Below are 24,846 nucleotides of genomic sequence, written 5' to 3' on the forward strand. Positions count from 1 at the left end.
AGAAGGCAGGGGGGTGGCGCGGGTGGGGGAGGAAGTGGTGGTGACCACGGCAGTAGGGGTGGCGGAAGTAACTGAGCATATGGCATCAGCGATGATGTGAGGGGTGGAAGTGATGTCACATGTGATGCATGAGGAATTGTGAGGGGTGGAAGTGGTTGGGGCAGTGGCCATAATGGGGGCGGAAGTGACATCATCAATCAGCGTGGGGGTGGCAGCTGCATCAGCCACATGGCAATTGGCGTCTGCGTAGTTTCCGAGGCCGGGGGAATCTTCTGGAATGTTTGAGGAGTGCTGGTTATGGAGGTGGGTAGATAAAAGTTTGTTGTACTTACAGTTTTTGATGTTTGAATGGAATTGAAATACTGTTTGTTGAGAGTATGAATTCTCCTGAGGATGTAGTACCAAGTGGGTCCTTTGCAATTCTGAGAGAATGTGGCCCGCAGCTGAGGCAGGGCTGACTGTAGAGAGGTTAGGTGCCGGCGCATTGCTGCGAGCGTGGAGCAGAGGATCTTGAAGGAGAACCGTTGCTGGTGTTTTTGAATCTGTAGTCTGTACTAGTGCTCACCTTCCACCCTACTAACCTTCGCATAAACCAAATCATCCACCGACATTTACGCCACCTCCAAAAAGACCACACCACCAGGGATATATTTCCCTCCCCACCCCTTTCCGCCTTCCGCAAAGACCGTTTTACCTGCACATCCACTAATATCATTTATTGTATCCGTTGCTCCCGATGCAGTCTCCTCTACATTGGGGAGACTGGGCGCCTCCTAGCAGATTGCTTTAGGGAACATCTCCGGGACACCCGCACCAATCAACAACACCGCCCCGTGGCCCAACATTTCAACTCCCCCTCCCACTCTGCCGAGGACATGGAGGTCCGAGGCCTCCTTTACCGCCGCTCGCTCACCACCAGACGCCTGGAGGAAGAACGCTTCATCTTCCGCCTCGGAACTCTTCAACCCCAGGGCATCAATGTGGACTTCAACAGTTTCCTCATTTCCCCTTCCCCCACCTCACCCTAGTTCCAAACTTCCAGCTCAGCACTGTCCCCATGACTTGTCCGGACTTGTCCTACCTGCCTATCTCCTTTTCCACCTATCCACTCCACCTTCTCCTCCCTGACCTATCACCTTCATCTCCTCCCCCCCCCTATTGTACTCTATGCTACTTTCTCCCTACCCCCACCCTCCTCTAGCTTATCTCTCCACGCTTCAGGCTCTCTGCCTTTATTCCTGATGAAGGGCTTTTGCCCGAAATGTCGATTTTGCTGCTCCTTGGATGCTGCCTGAACTGCTGTGCTCTTCCAGCACCACTAATCCAGAATCTGGTTTCCAGCACCTGCAGTCATTGTTTTTACCTCGGAGGTTAAGGAAGGTGAACGACCAGTGAAATTTATTGTGGACTGGTTGCCAAAATTCCTCAACTTGGAGGCTGGAATGAGAGGCTTGAAGATTGAGAGGGCTCACTTGGTCACAGAGCAGAGGTCAGGTCTGGACCAATGTCCTTGTCCTGTATGGGTGAAGTTTCATCACTATAGAGATAAGGAGAGAATCGTGGAAGTTTCCAGAATCGAGGGGAAGGATCTGAAGGCCCTAGTTTATGTGGGCTCTAAGATCATGTTCTTCCAGGATTTTTCAGTGGCAGTGATCCGGAAAAGAAAATCCTGTGACGGCATCAAGAAAAGACTGAGGGAGCTTGGGATCCAGTATTCTCTGAGGTATCTGACGGTCCTTCAGATCACCTTAGATGGATCTGTACATCTCTTGTACACATCAGAGAAGTCAAGGCTCTTTGTGGATAAATTAACTTGATCTGAACAATTTAGTATGTATAAATAATAGTGTTGGTTGGGTATATCTCTACCTCTCTTTAAAAAAAAAGTCCAGTCAGGTCTTTCTTTTCCTTTTTTTTATTGATAACAATCTGGTCTAAAATATGATGTCTTTTTATCAGTTAGCGCAGAAATACGAACTATCTAGCAGGGACCTCTTTCGTTTTTTTCAAGTTAGGGATTTTATTCAAAAATGACTACACTTTTGACTGATCCCTACAAATCTACATAGAAAAGAGGGTGCTCAGTGCTATGAGTACACTTTCTGTCAGCACTTTATATCAATAAAAATGTACTTTAAAAAAATGAACATTATGTCTTTGTTATTGTCAACCATAGAAGTTGAAACTAGAGGACGCAACTCACTCCATTCTTACCTGGTCATAACACTAAGTTGGACCACAACTAGACTCCTGCTCAATTTCAGTCTGTTCACGATGGACCGAGTTGACATCCTGGAGGAAAATCGATGGAAAGGTGAGATTCTTTTGTTTTAATTTTCTAATCAACCTGTTCAGAGATGTTATCACACATCTCCGGAACAGGTGGGACTTGAACTCGGTCCAGAAGCAGGGACATAGCATACCAGTGTGTCACAAAACCCCATATGGGATGACTTGAATCTTACCTTAAGTGAATTAGTTTATAAGAATTTGCTTTAAATACTAGCCTATTTAACCTTTTATTTTGTCCAAATGGATGATTTATTTGGGTTAGATTAACAGTCTAAATTTCAAAAGCATCCGTACAAGTTACAGAAGTATATGGTTAGCTGAGATACCAGGCAATACTACTTATTGCAGAATATCAGTGACCTTCCAAATATGCTTTGAATATTTGGTCTTTTTTATTTGCTGACTTCCAGAATTCCATAGCAAACTACTTGCTGATATCTTGTCCCTCTGCCTTTACGCTAACTACACAATCCTTATTCACTTCAACATCCTCCTATATTTTCTTGGATCACTACCTTCTGCTATCCCATTTCTACTTCTCCTCCTTCAAAACATAAAGAGTGCATTTTTTTTGTCACGATCAAAATAACTGCTCCAACTTTCCTTGCCACCACCCCACTTACCAGTCTGTTTGCCCACTGGATCTGCATTATTCCCTTTCAGAATGAGCTCCCAGCAAAAACAGAAGCCCTCTGCCCTTTACCCAATCCTTAAGCCACCTGTTCAAAACATATTCTGTCTTTCACCAAGCCTTGAGTTACTTATACTGAATTCTGTCATTTCTTATTCATTATCTTTTGGGAGCAAAGAACAACAATTTGAGATCATCATATTTTTGCAACCCATCATTGGTAATCCCAGACATTTTAATTATTGCAAATAAACACATTCTGGAGTAGATTGGAGGTTATTTAGTGTTTGTTGGTTGACGGACATTTGTAAATTTTTCGAACCATAAGATCATAAGATAAAGGAGCAGAAGTAAGCCATTTGGCCTATCAAGTCTTTGACTTCTGGTCAGAAGAAACCAGCATGAAGCCAATAGCTTTTATTAATTTTTTTTGACAGTTGACAGTTTGAAGTGAGCTTGATGCGTGCTAGATACAGATTTTACCATACGTGGGTAAATGGGCTGTGCAGTAGTCAGAACAGAGGGTAATCAGTAAATAGTGATAGTGAGCAGGAATCAGAGAATCCCTACACGCAGGAAGAGGCCATTCTAGGGACCCAGGTTCGATTCCAGCCTTGAGTGACTGTCTATGTTATGGACTAGGCCTGACACTCAAAACATTCTTAAGCAGGCAACCCAGATCATAACTTTGCAATTTGTTTTGGTAAGTGTACAGTGAAAATTACCCAAAGTAAGTTAGCTAGGTTGACTATCAGATTTTTAAACAGACAAAAATTTATTCACAAAATTACAGAATGAAACAAAAAGAACAGATTAAAGAATATCTACAGAACTCAGCTCGACTTAACTATGCTGTTCTGAATATGCACAACAGTCCCAATAAACAAACACATTAACACAGAGCAAAAAAAATCAGAGAATCCCTACATGCAGAAAAAGGTCATTCAGCCATTCTGCACTGACCGTCCAAACTGCATCCTACCCTATCCCTGTAACCCATAACTAATTCACCCCAGCCTGCATAACCCTAACACCAAAGGGCAATTTAGCAATGCCAATCCACCTAACCTGCAATCTTTGGATTGTGGGAGGAAACTGGAGTACCCAGAGGAAACCCATGCATACATAGAATTTGCAGACTTCACACTGTCACAAAGCTGGTCCTTTTTCTAAAAGCTATTCTCAAGGATACTGTGTCCTTTATTTTGTTCAGAGGGGTCATAAAACACTCTGGGCTCCAAAACAGCTGGGTTTGGTACAGAGATAAAAGGGTATTGAGAAGCCTTTTTGTTTATATGTAACAGATGAGACTTTAGGCCAAAGCTTTTATGTTTATAAGTGACCTGTATAATGAAAGGTGAGTGGCCAGTCCTGGAAACTGAAGTTAATTTAGAGCAGTGGGCTGTGTGGAAACAGGCTGCTAAATTCTCTCTCCTTCTGCCATTCTAAGTTCAACCTGTAGGCATTTGTTTCATTTTTTGCTCTGTGTTTAAGGGGTTTATTTATTGGGATTGTTGTGCATATTCAGAACAGCATAATTAAGTCTAGCTTGGATAGACTGAGTTATAGAGTCATAGAGATGTACAGCATGGAAACAGACCCTTCGGTCCAACCTGTCCATGCCAACCAGATATCCCAACCCAATCTAGTCCCACCTACCAGCACCCGGCCCATATCCATCCAAACCCTTCCTATTCATATGCCCATCCAATTGTACCAGCCTCCACCCCTTCTTCTGGCAGCGCATTCCATACATGTACCACCCTCTGCGTGAAAAAGTTGCCCCTTAGGTCTCTTTCATATCTTTCCCCTCTCACCCTAAACCTATGACCTCTAATTCTGGACTCCCCAACCGATAGGAAGGAGACCAGAATTGCACACAATATTCCAACAGTAGCCTAACCAATGTCCTGTACAGCCGCAACATGACCTCCCCACTCCTGTACTCAATACTCTGATCAATAAAGGAAAGCATACCAAATGCCTTCTTCACTATCCTATCTACGTGCAACTCCACTTTCAAGGAGCTATGAACCTGCACTCCAAGATATCTTTGTTCAGCAACACTCCCTAGGACCTTACCATTAAGTGTATAAGTCCTGCTAAGATTTGCTTCAGTTCTCTAGGTACTCTTTATTCCGTTCTATGTGTTTCATTCTGTAATTTTGTGAATAAATTTTTGTCTGTTTTAAAATCTGGTAGTCAACCTAGCTAATTTACTTCGGGTAATTTTCACTGTACACTTACCAAACCAAATTGCAAAGTTACGATCTGGGCTGCCTGCTTAAGAATGTTTCAAGTGGTCTGGTCTCGTCCATAACACAGACAGTCACTCAAGACTAGAATCGAACCTGGGTCCCTAGTGCTCTGTGGCTAACAACTGAGCCACTGTGCCACCCCATAATGAGTGGAGAAATAATTCCAGAACTATACCACGTGTGTCAAACATGATGTATCTGGGCTGGCAGCATCTGTGGAAAAAAGCAGAGTTAATGTTTCTGGGGAAGGGCCTTTGGATTGAAATGTTAACTCTGATTTATCTCCACAAATGCTGCCAGACCTGCTGAACTTTTCCAGCAATTTTTGTCTTTGTTTCTAATTTACAGCATGCCCAGATCTTTTGGTTTTTATGAAGTATCTGAGAGTTCATTACACGAATTCTCTGTAGTCACATATGCCTGATGGAATACTGCATTCAACAAGTATAAGTCCCTCATAGCCATCTACTGGTCACAGGGTGCAAAGCAAATGATTGAAGGTGAATAAATTGACTTGTGACATTTTGCATTATGCCATTTTTAAAAATTCTGTTCTTTCCCCCCATTCGATCTCTTGCTGGTTCATTGCTATTAAATTGTGGTGCATTAGGTGGATTACATACTCCTCTATGAGCTGCTGTAAGTAAATGATGTCAGTTTGTATCCTACAGATGTTTTACCTGATGCAGCGATAGTTACAGTATATTATCTTCCATATAGGCATGGACGTATTGGAATTGAAGAATCAAAAAGTTATTTAATATAGCTAATTATCATGTCCAAACATTGCATTCTTTGGGCATTTAAGTGTCTGAGCTAATATTAGCGTACAACAAAGGAGCATGTTTCCAGTACCACATGATATTTCAAGTGATCCAAGGTAAGGTGGAGTATGAGTACTTTATACTCTTGGGTCACATGCTGTGATGCAATGGCGATATCATGAGCATGTCTCTTAATGACATATTAACTGTGAGCAACAGTAGTCCGCAACAGATTTCAGTCAAGTAGATATAAAAACAATGCTGGTTTCTTTGTTTTCTCTTCTCTATCTCATCATCTCTATTTCTCCAAAGATTGTCTCTCTTTTTCTGTTTTGAATGCCACCTTGTGCCATGATCATTGATACTGATGGAAGAGGTGCCGTGCCATACCATTGGTTCCTAATATAGTCTTCAATCTCCCCAAAACCTGATAATCTTCACATAACTGAAGTAGGCATTTGTGAAAGATTAGCAGCCTTTAGTAACCCTTCATTCCAGAGTAAACACTAGTAATCTTAAAAACATAAACTGAAACTCCATCATAGCAGTTTGGAAATAGAAAGCAACAATGCAGCTGTTAGACTGTCGTAAACCAATTAGTCACTGAAGGAAAGCTGTTGTCCTTAACCTAGTGTGAACACTAAAAATGTTCACTCTATCAGACCTACCCCATTTCAGAGCAGACAGAGATTGGTAATAAATGCCACCTTTAAAAAGGGCAGGGTGTCAGCATTCGGGGAATCAAAAACAAAACCAGCCTTGAACAAGAGAACCCATTCTTGTTTCTTAAGACATCATGTACACACTCTGGAAATAGCTGCAGAATGCGATATTTGCTAAAAGGTCATTTGAAGTACAAGATCTATAATTTTCATTGAAGTTTATTAATGCAGTTAGCTAAATAAATATCACACACAAATTAAAAGGATTCTTCATAGCTGCATCTTGAAAAAGCTGACTGTCCTGAGGGCAGAGATGCTTCATAGTGTCAAACAACATTGAAAAATTAATTATTCCTCGAACTCATCTATTTGAATCATTCCAGTTAATGAGTATAACTCTATGTAGAACAAAATAAGAAAAGATCAGTTTAAACCTCAATAACCAATCTTTCAATTGTGATAAAATTTATGAAAACTATCAAAATGAAAAGCTATAATATTTTTATCTGAACTGCCTACTAATTTATTGCCAGTCTAGCTTCAAAGTAAGCCAGTTTACTTGTGAATCTTCCAGTTTCATAACCCAGATATATGGTGCATTTATCCAATGAGTGATCAAGAATAATTAGATAACTTACTGTTTCATCAGTACTATTCAACTGAAGTTTAGCAGAGACACCTTTACTTTTTATTTTACCATTTTTCCATTGGAAAGATCCTTGCCATTTCTCTTGTAGTATGGTTGAGACTACTAGCAATATCCAGCATCCTAGATTCTAACTTATTTTGGAGCACAGTACTTCTAGTAACTGGATTAAATCCCAAAGCTAAAAATATTTGTTTTGTTTATTGAGTGATTCTGTGCATGTTTCCAGTTCCATTTTATTCTCCCACTAAAGACAGACTGTCAATTTTAAATGTCTACATTTCAAAAAGATAAGAAAGGAAATTCAGTTCAAATGAATTGCAATATTAAAAATTATTTTTATTGCACATATTTCAGAGGGCACTTAAAGAAAAATTCTAGACTGACATGTGAAATATAACAAAATATGGATGTAAGTTTGCTTGCTAAGCTGGAAGGTTCATTTTCAGATGTTTCATCACCATACTAGGTAACATCATCAGTAAGCCTCCGGTGAAGCACTGGTGATATGACCTGCTTTCTTTATATTCTGGATCAGTGGTGCTGGAAGAGCACAGCAATTCAGGTTCAGATGTTTCATCACCATACTAGGTAACATCATCAGTAAGCCTCCGGTGAAGCACTGGTGATATGACCTGCTTTCTTTATATGTTTACCTAAACACAAAAATAGAAAGCGGATCATAACACTGCTTCACCAGAGGCCCACTGATTATGTTCCCTAATATGGTGATGAAAACGTGATGCTGCCTGAATTGCTGTGCTCTTCCAGCACCACTGATCCAGAATCTGGTTTCCAGCATCTGCAGTCATTGTTTTTACCTGCTTTCTTTATATGTTTACCTAAACACAAAAATAGAAAGCGGATCATAACATTGCTTCACCGGAGGCCCACTGATTATGTTCCCTAATATGGTGATGAAAACGTCTGAAAACGAACCTTACAGCTCAGCGAGCAAACTTACATCCAGAACCTCAATCTGATCTACAAATCTTGCAAAACTCACTAATAACTAAATATGTGGAGAATAAACATCATGGTGGATTACTACACTGCCCTTTCAATTCTGGTATCTTACTGAAGCCCAGATGTGTCCCATGTAAAATAGCCTTTGTTTTTAATGTCACCTGAAGATATACCTCCATGTTAAAATGACAATCTTTTATGCAAACAACTGGCTAATTGTGATGCATCTGCAATGGTGTCACATCAAAATGATCCTTGCTCACCAAATGTCCCAAAGAAAGATTTTCTCATCCTTAGATAGTTATCAGGAACATGAGAGCAGACTGAATTAAAGATCAAGAAAGATTACAGGGAGTTATTTCTAGAGCAGCGGATTTCTCCCTGGTGTTTTGACCAGTATGTATTCGACAAACAACATTTAAAAAACTGACTGGACAGCATCACTTTCTTGTTTGTGAGAGCTTGCTGTGCACACATTTTGCATATTGTACAGGACTACATTGAAAATACAGTGAATTAAGCAGTTTCAAAGTTAAGTGCTCTGGGAACTCCAGTGGCTGTGAAAGTCCTATGAAAATGCAAGCTGTTTAATTAATCAAATCGCTTTTTCGCCTCCCAAATCATAAAGGCACTTTCTTTCTCTTGCTCAACCACCTGTTTGGTTTCTACTTGTTGCAGTGTCTCAAGACTTTATAAAATATAGAAACTAAGAGCAGTCAAAGGTCATTTGGCCCTCGAAGCTTGGTCCACAGTTCGACATGAACATGGCTGATTATCTATCTCAATACTACATCCCTGTTTTCACCCCATAATCTTTGATGCTTTGAAAAGCTAAAAACAAATCCATCATCTGCTTGAAAAAATTCAGTGACTTGACCACCACAGCCTTCTGACAGAGAATTCAGTCAGATCCTCTCTCAACATTCTAAATTCTAATGAATACAGATCCAGTCAAACCAATCTCCTTCATGGGATATTCCTGCTATCCCTGGTCTTCCTGAAGAAGAGTTATACCCAAAACGACGACTTCTCCACCTCCTGGTGCTGCCTAGCTTGTTGTGTTCTTCCAGTCTCCTACTTGTCTATTTTGGATTCCAGCATCTGCAGTTTTTTTTTAAATTGCTGGTATCAGCCTAGTGTACCACTGCCACACCTTCCCACTGCAAGTATATTCTTTCTTAGGTAGAGACTAAAACTCCAGGTATGGTCTCACCAAGGCCCTGTACAACTGCAGTAAGACATCCCTACATCTGAACTCAAACCCCCTTGCAATGAAAATTAATATACCATTTGCCTGTCTAATTGTTTGCTTCACCTGCCAGTCTACTTCCATTGACTTGTGTAGAAAGACACCCTACTCCAGATGTCTTTAGAATTTTGGAAGGTGGCCACCAATGCATCCAATATTTCCTTTAGTATACTTGGATGTGAATCATCAGGCCCTGATGACTTGTCAAACTTGTGGGATATAAATGAATTAATGTTGTTTCTGCAAGTATAAATTCTGATACAGAACAGGAATGAGAAAATACATATTCAGCAAAAAGAAAGGATATGTTAGCATGAGACGTGAATACAGAACAATGGTGGATATATGGGCAAACAGGAAAACATCTGTTCTCCTCGCTTGCACAGAGATACAGGAACAAACCCTAATTAAAGAGGTCAAAGTGGCCTCTGGATGGAAATAGATGCTGATAGAAGAAAAGATATGCCTAATCAATAACCTACGGTAGACTGACGTCAAACACCCTTATGGGAGTCAGAGATAAGAGTTTGTCACGGACAAGACAGGATAAACAGAAGTTGTGGGATCAGTCTTAAGGAAATGAGTGACGTAAGCGAAGCAGGGAACAAACAATGGAATAAGGAAAACATATGGGAAAAGAAACTGTATAAATTGTAAGGGTTTTTTGGGATATAGTGTGCATTTTGTCATTACCTTACCTGGTAATTAGACAAAGCACCTACCTATAGGTGTACAAATAAATGGCTGACTCAGATATTCGTCTCGGACTGAAATTATTAAAGTGAGTGAGCTTTTGTTTCTCACAAACTTTAACCTCATTAATTTCCTCAGCACCATTTTCTTATTAATATGGTTTCCTTCAATTCCTCCCTCTCACTGCCTCCTGGTTTTGCAACATTTCAAGAGCTGTTATTTGCGCCCTCTTTTGTGAAGACAGGACCTAAGTAGCATGTTCAATTCTTCTTCCATCTCTTTGTTCCCCATTTTAAATTCCTCAGCCTCTGGTTGTAACTGACCTACATTTGTCTTGTACTCTTTTTGTCTTCACATATTTTCTAAGTTTTTAATGCCCAATTTCTATCTTGATTGCATTTTTACTCTCGTATTTTCCCCTCGTCCTCTTTGCTGAATTTCTAAACTGTTATAGTCCTCAGGTTTGCTGACTTTTTTCTGGCAATTTTATCGTTTCCACTTTGGATCTAATGCCACGTCTAATTTAACTTTTGAGAGTCACGGTTCCTCTTTTATATTTGCGCCAGACAGGAATTAGTAATTCTATTTCATGCACACGTTCTTTAAACATGAACCATTGCCTATGCCCTCTGAACTCTTCGTAAGGCTACCCAATCCATCTCTGCGAATTCGCATTTCAAAACTTATACAACCTCCAATTCCCTACTGGTTCCTCACTGGCCAGTCCTTGTGTTGGCGGTGTGTGTAAACCTGCAGTTCCCACCTACGTGTTGCTTTCCCAATGGTCCCTGAGATCTTGCGCAGGTCCCGACCCACTCTCTTCCTATCGCGTCCGCTTCCCTTCCTCTGCTCCTCTCCCCCCTCCCTATCACTTTCGCGTCCGCTTTCCCCGCGAGGGCGGCTGCTCCTTTCGCGTCCGCTTTCCCCGCGAGGGCGGCTGCTCCTTTCGCGTCCGCCTTTCCTTCTATATTTATTGCCCGCTTCCTCAAGCTCTTTCACGTCCGCTTCAGTCCCCCCTCCGCCTCCGCCTCCGCCTCCGGCTCTTACGTGCCGCCGACCGGGCTCGTACCCGTTGCCTGGCGCGCTGAGACGTGGCAATCGGGCACGCGGCGCAGTCTCGCCTTCGCCCATCCCCCTTTTCTTCCCCCGCCCCGCGCCCGGAGTAGATACACCGAGATGTCGGTGCAGTCTGATGTGATGGGGACCGCCGAGGACCTCGCTGACCAGGTTAGCCTCCGCCCGGCCTCAGCCAGGGTCACCGGCCGCCGCTCAGGGACCCTCCGCCCGGGGATCGTGTTACTAGGAGAGGGGGGTGGGGGGGAATCTCGGGCCTAGTGTAGGAGGGCAGCAGCCGCAGCCGCAGCCTGGGCACGAGGGTTGACCCCTCAACATACTCTGTGCTGAGCTGGGATCCCTCACCTTGTGGCTGTGCGATAAAACACTACAATGAAGTACTGCTTATTGTAAAAAAAAAGTTAATGCTAGATCAAACAGGACTAAATGTCTTAATTCATAAAGTTAAAAACCCTTCATAATGCACAACACCTTGTTCATGTTTTAAAAGAGTGTGTTAACACATGAATCGGTGTACTAAACTTTACCGAAATCTTTCAAATGCTTACATTTTTTAAAGTTAAATTCAGCAAATTTCTTGTGTATGATTGTTTCATAAACCCTTACTCTAAGGGAGAGCGAAAACGGTTCTGTTTAGTCACAAAAACAAGTGATTCAGTAGTTTGTGACATTGACGTGGATTGAAACAGATTGTGTGCCATCTTGCAGTTTTGGGCAAACTTTATTCTGTATTTATTTATAGGGCACTAAAGCCATATTTGCCAAGTGTAGATCAGTTTTCCCATTTGTTGTTTTGGGTAGATCAAGTTCTTTGATTTATTAGGTGAATGCAGTATATAGTATAACTAGATTATGCAATTTTTATTCACTATTGGGATATGGACATCGCTGGCTGACCAGTGTTTTCTGCCCATATCTAGTTGCCCCTTGAGAAGGTGGTGGTGAGCTGCCTCCTTTAACTGTTGCCGTCCCTATGCTGTAAGTTGGCCCACAATGATATTAGGGTCGGAATTCCAGGATTTTTACCTAGTGACATTGAAGAAAAGGCAATATATTTCCAAGTCAGAATGATGAATGGCTTTGAGGGGAACTTGCAGGGGTGTATTCCTGCCCTTGTCCTTCTAGATGGAAGTGATCATGGGTTTAAAAAGCGCTGTCAAATGATTTTTGGTGAATTTTTGCCGTGCATCTTGTAGATACTAACAGTCGTGTGTATTGAGTGTTAGTGGTGGAAGAAGTAGGTTTTTGTGGACATGGTTCCAATTAAGTGTGCAACTTTGAGCTGGATGGTGTAAAGCATCTTGAGTGTTGTTGGAACTGCGCTCATCCAGGTAAGTGGGGAGTATTTTCCCATCAACTCCTGATTGGGCCATATGGATGATGGATAGGCTTTGGGAAGTCAGGTGGTGAGTTAATCGCTGCAGTGTTCCTAGGTTCTGACCTGTTCTTGTAGCCATTGTGTTTATGTGGTGAGTCCAATTGAATTTCTGGTCAATGGTAACCTCCAGGATATTGATCTTGGGGGAATTCAATGATGGTAACATTATTGAACATCAAGGGGCGATGGTTAGGTTGACTCTTATTGGAGATGAGAGCTGAAAATGTGTTGCTGGAAAAGCACAGCAGGTCAGGCAGCATCCAAGGAACAGGAGAATCGATGTTTCGGGCATAAGCCCTTCAGGAATGAGGAAAGTGTGTCCAGCAGGCTAAGATAAAAGGTAGGGAGGAGGGACTTGGGGGAGAGGCGTTGGAATTGCGATAGGTGGAGGGAGGTCAAGGTGAGGGTGATAGGCCGGAGTGGGGTGGGGGCAGAGAGGTCAGGAAGAAGATTGCAGGTTAGGAAGGCGGTGCTGAGTTCGAGGGATTTGACTGAGACAAGGTGGGGGGAGGGGAAATGAGGAAACTGGAGAAATCTGAGTTCATCCCTTGTGGTTGGAGGGTTTCCAGGCAGAAGATGAGGCCTCAACACATCTATCCTAGGACAAGCCAAACAGAGACATGCACGAGAATTCCTAGAAGCGCGGCACTCCGGAACTCGATCAACAAACACGTTGACTTGGATCCCATTTACCACCCCCTGAGAAAAAGAACATCACCAGGAAATGACATCACCAACCCAAGGAAACCTATACACACAAATAAAAAGTGGGCCATACCACCAGTGCTTCACCAGAGTCTCACTGATGATGTTACCTAGTATGATGATGAAACAGCTCAGCGAGCAAACCAAATCCAGAACCTCAACTTGAGCTACAAATCCTCTCAAAACTTGCTGAAATAAATTATCACCAAATGACACTGTTTACATGTAAGGTCATCAGCAAAGCAGTAGAGAACAGTTCATACCAGAAATTTGATTCCTAACCTTGTTTATTAGAAAAGTGGATAAGTAGTTTGCAAATTAAAGTTAAATGGTTTGATGAATGTTAGTAAATGGTCACCTGATTTAAAAGCTAAATAGTACATTTTGTACAATATGTTGAAATAGTGATACTGTCGATGTAAAACTTAGTTAAAACATTGATTTTTGGCATGGACATATAGTGAGAGTTCTATTTTATAGGTACAATTTGTACCAATTTCCAGTGGATTAGTTGATTCAACGGATGTACTTTTAAACAAGAGCAAGCATGCATTATTTTTAATACAGTGACTCTTGACAAGAGAGTTTAGAATTTTGATTAATTGACGTGTAAAAATATTCAGTTCAGCTTCCAAATTCCTTGCCTCCAATTGTGTACAGAATCTTTGTGTAAGACAAAGCCCTGGATGAGATGTAAACTTATTACTGCTTACAAAAGAAAATATATTTATTTCCTTACTGCAGAAAACCACACTGTTTCTGTTCTACATTCCTTTGTTATTACGTTTAAGACTGAAATGTGAATCTGTAATCTGTGGGGCTTCTCTTTGTCTTAAACTCTGGTTGATTGGTCCATGAAACCTGAATAACTCCACTCTAACTCTGTGTGATTATCACCTTTTAACTCTGAACTTTGTAGTCACTTCATCAAAAGTAGTGTGCAACATTTTCTGTCTCTCAATCAGAGATTAATCTGAATAAGCAGTATTAATACAGTTGAAATAAAGTAATCCAGAAAAGCAGGAAAGAGCCAGTCACAACACATTGACATTTGTCATTTACGTGCTCATTTTAACTTTAGAATGACATAATTTCTATTTGTTTTTCAGTTTTTACGTGTGACCAAGCGTTTCCTGCCTCATGTTGCACACTTGTGTCTGATCAGCACATTCTTGGAAGATGGGATTCGCATGTGGTTCCAATGGAATGAACAGTGTGACTACATCAACATGGCCTGGCACTGTGGGAACTTCCTTGCCACCATGTTTGTTTTGCTTAATATGGTCGGGCAGCTAGGTGAGTGATTGGATAGTATATTGAGTTTCATAAAATTTGTGTAGTTTCATTCAGAAAAAAGAAGTGATGGCTTTGGTGTCCAACACTGCCTCTGAAATCTTCAGGACGTTAAGCATTTCTTAAGAGGCTTTGTTTAACATTGTAATACATTGCAGTGCTGGGTATTGCAGATAGGAGTAGGTCTTTCAACCTTTACAACTCATTTAGTCGTTATATTAAATAATAGTGGACCTGTAACTCCATTCCACTTCCCTGCCTTTAATCAACATCATTGATAGGAGTGCGACAATTTCCATTCAATTAACATCGACATCTTTTGAGGATGCAAGTTCAGCATTCTATTATCCTTTGTGTGAAAAGGTGTTTCCCTGATTACACACTTAAATAGCCAAACTCTATTTTTAAGATTGTGCTCCCTAGATATGTATCTACTCACTGGATAAAATAGATTTTCTCAAACTGCATATTGAATCCAACATCATTTCAACCACTTCAATTAGGTCACTCATCAACCTTCTAAATTCAAGGCAGTGCAAGGTATACTTGCACAACCTTTGCTATAATTCAACCCTATTATGCTTGGTATGCTGGCGAATCTGCACTATACACACCCTAAGACTAATTTGTTTACTACTTGGTGTAGGAGCCAAAACTAAAGACAGGCCAATTTTGCTGTATGACTGAGGTGTAACTTCCTCTATTTTGTAGTCCACACTGACAAACAACCTTCGATGGCCTTTGCACTAGCTTTTAATAATTTATGTTCCTGAAGATGGTTTTGATCCTCCACAGCTCCTTGTCTTCCAGGAAGAAATTGTTCAGATACATAGAAATACCACCACCCGCAAATTCCCCTTCAGCCATTCACTATCCTGACTTGGAAGTATATCGCTATGTCACTGGGACAATCTCCTGCCCCCTCCCTAACAGCACTATGGGTCTGCCTACACCAAATGGATATTTCAAGAAGACAGTTCATCATCTTCTGGAGGGCATTTGGGAATAGGTAATAAATACTGACCTGGCCAATTACATCCCCATAGGAACTGGTGTAGGCCAATCAGCCCCTTGAACGTGTTTCACCATTCAATTAGATCATGGCTGATCTACGGCCTAACTCATGTACCTGCCTTTGGCCATATCCCTTAATACCTTTGCCTAACAAAAATGTATCTATCTCAGATTTAAAATTAACAACTGATCCAACATCCACTACCAAACATCTACCATCCTTTGTTTGCTTCCTCATAGAGCTGTACAGTATATTTCCCTCCCCTCCCCTATCAGCATTCCGTATATATTTCCCTCCCCTCCCCTATCAGCATTCCGTAAAGACCACTCCCTCCGTGACTCTCTCGTCAGATCCACACCACCCACCAACCCAACCTCCACTCCCAGCACCTTCCCCTGCAACCGCAGGATGTGCAAGACTTGCGCCCACACCTCCTGTGAGAAACAAAGCTCACTCACTTCAATAATTTCAGTCCGAGACAAAAATCTGAAGCAGTAGTGTCATTTATTTGTACACTTGCAAGTCACAAGGAAGGGACAAAACACACACCGAATTCGACAAACGCTCGATATTTATATAATTTGGCTTCTTTTGTTCTTCAGGAATGAGGAAAGTTTGTCTAGCAGGCTAAGATAAAAGGTAGGGAGGATGGACTTGGAGGGGCTTTGGAAATGCGATAAAAGTCCCTCCCCCAAGTCCCTCCTCCCTATCTTTTATCTTAGCCTGCTGGACAAACTTTCCTCATTCCTGAAGAAGGGCTTATGCCCGAAACGTCGATTCTCCTGTTCCCTGGATGCTGCCTGACTTGCTGCGCTTTTCCAGCAACACATTTTCAGCATGGAAACAGACCTTTTGGTCCAACTCATCCATGCTGACCAGATAATCTAAGTTAATCTAGTCCCATTTGCCAGCATTTGGCTCATATCCCTTCCTATTCATATATCTATCCAAATGCCTTTTAAATGTTGTAATTGTACCAGCCTCCACCGCTTCCTCTGGCAGCTCATTCCATACACTCACCACCCTCTGCATGGAAAAGGTTGCTCATTAGGTCCCTTTTAAATCTTTCCCCTCTCACCTATGCCCTCTAGTTATGTACTCCCCTACCCTGGGGGAAAAACCTTGACCATTCACCCTAACTATGTCCCTATCATCTCCTCTGAATGGTCTAGGCCTAATTATCAGACTATGCCCTGATTCTAGAATCCCCAATCAGTGGAAATAGTTTACCTGCATATAGCCTGTCTTTTCCTGTAAATTGTCTTTTCCTGTTAATATCTTAAAATCTTAATCAGGTCACCCTTTAGCCTTCTAAGTTCTAGAGAAAATAGGTCTAATTTATATAATCTCTCCTCCAAGTTTAACCCCAGAAGTACAGGTCTCATTCCATAATTGAATAAGAAAAAGTATTTCTTCAATTTAAGGTGAACAACAGTTTGTTTTTGTTCTGTATTTGAATAGGCTTGGTGAGCTGTGCTGGTTTTCTGATATGCATTTTTCTCTAGAACAAAGATCTCAGAAATACCTTTAATAGGATCTTATAAGCTTTACAGGAAAGCTTTCTTTGGTTTCAATTTAATTTTGTGGGCAGGAGATAACTCTTGCTCATCTTCAACTTAAGCAGTTTCTAGTGAAGTCATATATAACTCATTGCATGTCTGAACAGGATCAGTAAACACAGATCAGGGACTGAACCTCAGATATTTCAGATCTGCATGGCTCATCACTGGACATCAAACGGTGAATTTACCTAAGAAATATCTTCATTTGTTATGGAAATGTTGACTCTTGTTCATAATCTGATAGGGAAATGTCTAGAAATGGGCAGCTGTTAGGTAGAAGTGTGTTCCAGGAGAAAAATATCTTGTAACAGGAGAGAAGAGAATGAAATATTTGGATGAGTAACATCATAAGATTCAAATGTTTTCCTAACATGAAATATCTGAAAGTTTGGCAAATAGGATAATAATATGCATTAAACAAAAATATCAGAAGGAATTGACTCAGGAAAAGATAAGTCAGACATGGTGATGAGGTAAATTTTAGAAGGAAAAAAGGCCAAATGATGGAAAGAATAACTGTTTGTCAAAGGAACATCAGTCAAAGTGATTGTGGGGAAGTGGTTTGGAGGGCATTTTTTAGTTTATTTTAGGTTTCCCCTTTTACCTCAGGGACTACCTTTTCATTCTCCCATGCTACTTTTATTAACTGACGCAAAGTAACATAAGCTTCTGTAATTATGTATTGTTTTAAAAAAGACAGTTGGGTCTGCAGACTGAAAAGTCCCTGGCTTCTAATGGACTTCATCCTCGGATCTTAAAAGAAGTGCCCTGTTAGATCGTGGCAATATTAATTCTTCTTTTCCAAAATTCCAAAGATTTGGGGAAAGTTCCATAATTGGAAAATAGCACATTAACTCTTTTATTCAAAATAAAACAGGAGGGAAGCAGAAAATGTATTATTATCTATTTGGCAGGAAGAATGAAAATGAAACATATTATTCAAATGGTGAGATATTACAGATATCTGAGGTGCAGAAGAACCTGAGTATCCTCATGCATGAGTAGCAAAACAGTTTGCAGGTATAACCAGTAAATAGGAAAGCTAGCACAATGTTATAACTTATTGCAAGGGGATTTGAGTACAAAAGTATGGAAGCTATGCTTCAGGTATACAGGGCATTGATGAGACCGTATCTGGAATATTGTGTACAGCATTAATCACCATTTTTAAGAAAGGAAATCAATGCATTGAAAGCGGTTCAGAGAAGGTTTCAGACTAATGCCTAGAGCAAGTAAGTTTTCTTATGTAGAAAGTTTGGACAGGTTAGGTTTGTATCTACTGGACTTTAAGGGGTGACTTGATTAAAACATACAAGATCTTGAGGGTCTTAATAGAGCATAATGTGGAAAGGATATTATTCTTTCTTGAGAGAATTCAGAACTAGGGGGTTACGATTTGAAAATGTGGCATCACCCACTTGAGAGATGAGGCATTTTCTTTTTCTTTCACAGTTTTGAAGGCTCTTTGGAATTCTGTTCCTTGAAAGATGGTGAAAGCAGAATTGTTGAATATTTTTAAGGCCGTGGTGGATAGCTTCTTCGTAACCAAGGTTATAGGGAGGAAGCTGGAGTTAAATTGTGGTGGTACTTGGATTAACCATGTCATTATTAAATGGCAGAACATACTTTAGGTACCGTGGCATACTTCTGTTCCCAACTCTTTAATATTTAAGTTTTGTGCTAACAAAAGATCTCTCTATTTGTGTGGACTCTATCTCAAGAAGAATTAGAAATTATCAACATTCTCAATTATTGTTAAATCTGTTAAACTTTAAACCACAACACACAGAGACAGCATTAATTTCATAGATACCACAGTATTTACATTGACACAACAAGACATAAGTTAGCAACAAAAGGTTTTTTTTTCATGATAATGTTTAATTCTTTTGTGCATGTGACCAGAAAGGGGTGGAACTTCAAACGTGTCTTTTGCTAGAACTTGCCAGTTTTCATCATGCCTCGAATGTTTGGCAGAAGATGAAGTATTTGTCATAATGAGTAGAGAATGAGTGATCAACATCTAGAGCCCTCTAGAAATAGCTTTCTTTATATTTCTGATGGTTGAGAAATCTGGAGATCAAGAGAGAGAGAACTTGGATGACGAATCTTTAATTTGCTGTATTATGTACACTTTTAAGAACCACCTCATTCAAAATGGTATTGTGAGATTCCAGTTAATCTTGCAGGTGTCAGTGAAGGGTTTTCCAGATGTACAACAAAAATATCCATTTTCTACAAGAATTTGAAGTTTTTTTCAGTCATCTGAGTGGTTCACCTGTAGAATGCATCACATGTAAACAACACCATTCAAGAGGAGTTTCTGTTTGCTCAGTATGGTGCACATCTCCCCAAGAGAGCACACTGCACTAATGTTAGAAAGCTGGGTGCAAATTGACAACACTCAAAGTGAGATGTCACCTATAATTTTGCACTAGCTAAAGCAGTTCATTTGCATGGAGTATTCGTTAGCTTCCTGCTTTTTATCCAGCTGGGATCACCATTCCCTATTGAAGATGGGCTGACAGGAAGATTTTTTTTGAGAGATTATCTATAGTGTGGACACAGGCCATTTGGCCCAACAAGTCCACACCGATCCTCCAAAGAGTAATCCAGACCCATTTTCCTGTGACTAATGCACCTAACACTATGGGCTATTTAGTATGGCCAGTTCATCTGACCTGCACATCTTTGGGTTGAGGGAGAAAACTGGAGCACCCAGAGGAAACCCACGCAGACACGGAGAATGTGCAAACTCCAAACAGACAGTCAGTCATCTGAGGCGGGAATTGAACCAGGGTCCCTTGTGCTGTGAGGCAGCATTGCTAACCACTGAGCCACCATGCCGCCCTAGATTTGAAGCTAATATCAAGAAGACTAGCTCCAATAACAGGTCCAGCATTCCATGTTCTTTTAATAAACCAGGTAGCTTGGTCAATCGCTTGCAGTTATCTGAAATACTTGACTAGCTCAGAATTCTGCCACAGGTTGATCTCCTGTTGCCAAGCATGTTAAAGCTGGTGAGCCAGAAGAGATTGTGATAATTACCATGAAGGGGAATTCTGATATAATTTCCTACATATCTATTTGCTTTCATGCACTGTGGCTGTGATTGTGGGCAGTAAAGTCCAGTCATGTCCAGGATTTTAAATTTTTTCAGTATTTTTTAGCTTTAGCCCAAAGACGTGATGCTGAGAAACTTGACACATCAGCAGTGCTCTCTGAGAAGTGTGAAACAGATTTGTAAGGAAATTCAATGTAACTTGGGTTTCACCTTTTTGACTGAATGAACACAAATAGATCAGTGGGTATATCAGCTTGGTCCTGAGAGAGATGATACATCCATGAAATGAACATAGCACAATCCCATGTTTGTGTGAGCATACCACTCTGCTGATGTCTGCAGTTTAGTTAGCACTCGTACTTAGCAATCACTACTCTGTGCTGTTCTGTGTTTGCTGAACCTGCAAGTCAGACTCTGGTCTATGCTCTGTGCCTACAGGACGAAATGAGAGAGATCTGAAATCAAATCAATCTGCACAGATAGATGTAAGTGTGAAATTAGTGTTACGGTATCAGTCAAGCATCTGACAGGCAGAGGATGGAGTTTGCTATGGGAGTGTTCTGATAAAATATAGTTACATGAGTTTAAATTGCAGCAACTTCAAGGAAATGGTCATGTGAAAGCATGATTCGGAGATGCCGGTGTTGACCTGGGGTGTACAAAGTTAAAAATCACACAACACCAGGTTATAGTCCAACAGGTTTAATTAGAAGCACACTCGCTTTCGGAGCAACGCTCCTTCATCAGGTGATTGTGTCAGGTGACAATCACCTGATGAAGGAGCGTCGCTCCGAAAGCGAGTGTGCTTCTAATTAAACCTGTTGGACTATAACCTGGTGTTGTGTGATTTTTAACTATGTGAAAGCATAGTAGCCTCTGTTGTAACCCCAACCAATTCTCATAAGCACAGTTTGCAATCACTGATTGCAAACTAGATATGTCTAGTTCATAACGGAAGCTGAGTGTTGAGTGATTTAAGATTGGCGATGATTAATTATGTACTTTTTGGTGTGTTCTCTCCATTTTGTCTTTACAGAGATAGTTTATGGAGATAAGTGGGCCACAGGTTAGGTGGTCTACCATTACAAGTTAGTACGTTTGCCAATGACATAAAAGTTGGTGGAGTGGTGGATAGTGTAGAGGGCTGTTGTAGGCTACAACAGGACATTGACATGATGCAGAACTGGCCTGATAAGTGGCAGATGGAATTCAAGCAGAACTGGCCTGATAAGTGGCAGATGGAATTCAACCTGGAAAAGTATGAAGTGATTCACTTTGGAAGGTCGAATTTGAATGCAGAATACAGGGTTAAAGGGAGGATTCTTGGCAGTGTTGAGGAACAGTGGGATCTTGGGGTCCATGTCTATAGATCCCTCAAAGTTGCCACCCAGATTGATAGGGTTGTCACGCAGGTGTATGGTGTGTTGCCTTTCATTTGCAGGGTGATTGAGTTTAAGAACTGCAAGGTTATGCTGCAGCTGGAAAGAGCCCTGGTTAGAACACACTTGGAATATTGTGTTCAGGTCTGGTCACCTCTGGAAGCTTTAGAGAGAGTGTAGAGGAGATTTACCAGAATGCTGCCTGGACTGGAAGGTATTTCTTATGAAGAAAGATTGAGGGAGCTAGGGCTTTTCGCATTGGAGCAAAGAAGGATAAGAGGTGACTTGATAGAGGTGTACAAGATGATAAGAGCCATAGATAGAGTGGATGGCCAGAGACTTTTTCCCATGGTGGTAATGTCTATCACGAAGGGACATAATTTTAAGGTGATTGGAGGAAGGTTTAAGGGAGATGTCAGAGGTAGATTCTTTACACAGAGTATGGATGCGTGGAATGCACTACCGGCAGTGGGTGGAGAGTCAGATACATAAGGAACATTTAAGCAACTCTTGGGTAGGCACATGGAAGATGGTACAATGAAGGGTATATAGGTTAGTTTGAGCTTAGAGCAGGATGAAATGTTGGGACAACATCGAGGGCCAAAGGGCCTGTACTGTACTGATCTATGTTCTACAAAAATACCGTATGGTTAAAAGAATTTGAGCTTCAAAATCAAGTATTGTCCTTTTCTTAACATTTGCTATATCTTTTGGTATTTAGTGCAAGTTGAAAATTATCCTGAAAGTGTCAGCTTTTGGATAATTTTAACACTGACTTTCTTTTTAACATCAGTTTTTTTGTTTACAGGTGGTTGCATCCTGGTGCTGAGTCGGAAGTTTGTGCCTTATGCTTGCTGTGGTTTATTTGTACTCATTGCTATGCAGGTAAGTTCCAGGCATACAAAGAAACTGTTCTTTTACTCCTGAATTGCATAAACGCCAATTTGCAATTTTCCATCATCCCTGTTCTTTCTTCCCTGCTGGGAAGGCTAATGTTTGTGCTGGATCTATCTCACTGTGAATAGTCTGCAATTAGTAACTCGATATATGGGTACTGTGGTATTAACTCATGATCCATTCCTATAGACAAGATAGTAATTGTACTCAGAGGCCTTTATTAATCTTCTGTTACCACCCCTATCATATCCACCTTGAAATAACTTGAATCTTCACATTTAATCTGCTTACATTGACTTTCTTTATGTGTGCTGCCTGTAGTAGTGCATTGCTGCCCTCTGGGGAGGGTGCAATGAATGCAATTTGGGTCAATAGCTCTCTATTCCACCTCTTAATACTGCACACCCTTTCCATTCACCAAACAGGCTGTAGCACACTGTTACTTGTCCACCGTTTTGAATTCTTATCTCCCTGCTGAGTTTCTTCTTGCTTGGTGTATAGTTGATGCTGCTTTTCCCATCTCCAAAGCAATGGCAAGAGATTGACAAATACCCAAAACCTAAATAAAGGCTGGAACCATGGTAACTTTCAAATGCTGGTACTTAGCTTAAAATGCACTTACTCCAAAGCAGTATAACTGAGCTGAGCAGCATACTGTGAGAATAACCTCTGTTCCACACTCTGAAGTCAGGATGAATCAGAGGAATGGGTTTTTATTTCTGTTTGGTTAACCATCAACTGGCGTATATAAATTTAAGATCATTGGAAGAACAGTGTGGGAGTGTAAGAGAGAATTTTTAAAATATTTGACAAATTATGAAAACATAAAACCAGAACCCTGCCAGAAATGGTGTTGGAAGCACAATCTCCAGTCTTCTAAAAGAGAACTGGATAATAATTGATGAGAAAAGGTATATGCTTTTCAGAAAAGGAAAGGAGAATGGGTTGAAGGCACTCTCACAGTCTCATGAGTCAGAGGACTACTTCCTGTGCTGTCATAATCCGATTCAGTCATCTAGACTGTTGTGGTTTCAGGAAAATAATGACTTGTTTGTTATGATTTTTCTTTTCAGACTGTTGCATACAGTATTCTCTGGGACCTTAAATTCCTTATGAGGTATGTCAATCTGAGTTATTGCTGTACTGAAAATTAACGTACAGGAGTGAAAAGAATTTCTGATCATTTCTTGGGCTGCTAAAATGAAAACTTTAGCTTTGAGGCTTTAACATAGTTCATTCACCCTTTGCTCAAAACTGTAAGCATGGGTTAGAGTGACTTTTATGTGTGAACAAGAATGTGTAGACATAAAAATCCTTTTAAATCTCTCCTTTCTTTCGAGAGAATTTGTGAAAAAAGAAATTTTGATTAGATATCTTTGAATTTATTCTAGTTTGTCCTGTATACAGTACATATACAGAAAGTCCTCACAGAGTTGTGATTGCATAATTGAAAATCATAACTGAAACTACTTCAATCAAACGTTCACATAGAAATTGATGTTAATGTCAAAGTTGGGTCTCTTTGGACATTTGTGCCCAGGGGAATAACACAGCAAATTGAAATACTGTACCACATATGTACAGCACTGCATTTCTAGATGAAGTAAAACAAAATTCTCCACCATAAAAGAAATACAGTATACTATATCCCTCTGTAAAATACAGTATTTTTAAATATATTTTTAAGAAGGGCCTGTTTTGGTTTGTGCAGTATGACTGATGAAGGGCTTATGCCCGAAACATCGATTCTCCTGCTCCTCAGAGCTGCCTGACCTGCTCTGCTTTTCCAGTGCCACACTTTTCAACTCTGATTTCCACCATCTGCAGTCCTTGCTTTCTCCTAACTAAAGAAACTTAGCTGCATTTTTAGATTGGACTCTACCTAGTGCCAGATGTGTCAATGTAAGGAAATGCAGCACCCCTGCACTTTACCTGAATGCTCGTAACATTCATAACAAAGCAGACGAACTAATGGCACAGATCATCGTGAATGATTATGATGTGGTAGGCATCACAGAGACGTGGTTACAGGGGGGTCAGGACTGGCAGTTAAACATACAAGGGTTTTCAATTTATCGAAAAGACAGGGAGGTGGGCAGAGGGGGCGGGGTTGCCTTGTTAGTTAAGAACAAAATTAAATCTATGGTGCTGAATGACATAGCGTCGGATGATGTGGAGTCTGTGTGGGTGGAATTGAGGAACCACAAAGGCAAAAAAACCATAATGGGAGTTATGTACAGACCTCCTAACAGTGGTCAGGACCAGGGACGCAACATGTACCGGGAAATAGAGAAGGCATGACAGAAAGGCAAGGTCAC

At 40.8% G+C, this 24,846-nt stretch overlaps 1 protein-coding gene across 1 annotated transcript in view; it reads left to right on the forward strand.

Annotated features, from left to right (window-relative positions):
- Nucleotides 1–10,962: 10,962 nt before the first annotated feature.
- LOC122552293 (surfeit locus protein 4-like) overlaps nt 10,963–24,846 on the forward strand; it is a 21,984-nt gene continuing 8,100 nt past the window's right edge. The window contains exons 1-4 of the mRNA XM_043695006.1: nt 10,963–11,388; nt 14,428–14,614; nt 22,440–22,516; nt 23,602–23,645. Of these exons, the coding sequence (XP_043550941.1) occupies nt 11,338–11,388; nt 14,428–14,614; nt 22,440–22,516; nt 23,602–23,645 (359 nt within the window). The 5' untranslated portion in view covers nt 10,963–11,337. The remainder of the gene's footprint in view (nt 11,389–14,427; nt 14,615–22,439; nt 22,517–23,601; nt 23,646–24,846) is intronic.

This window comes from Chiloscyllium plagiosum, chromosome 8, assembly GCF_004010195.1.
Source record: "Chiloscyllium plagiosum isolate BGI_BamShark_2017 chromosome 8, ASM401019v2, whole genome shotgun sequence".
NCBI classification, from domain to species: Eukaryota; Metazoa; Chordata; class Chondrichthyes; order Orectolobiformes; family Hemiscylliidae; genus Chiloscyllium; species Chiloscyllium plagiosum.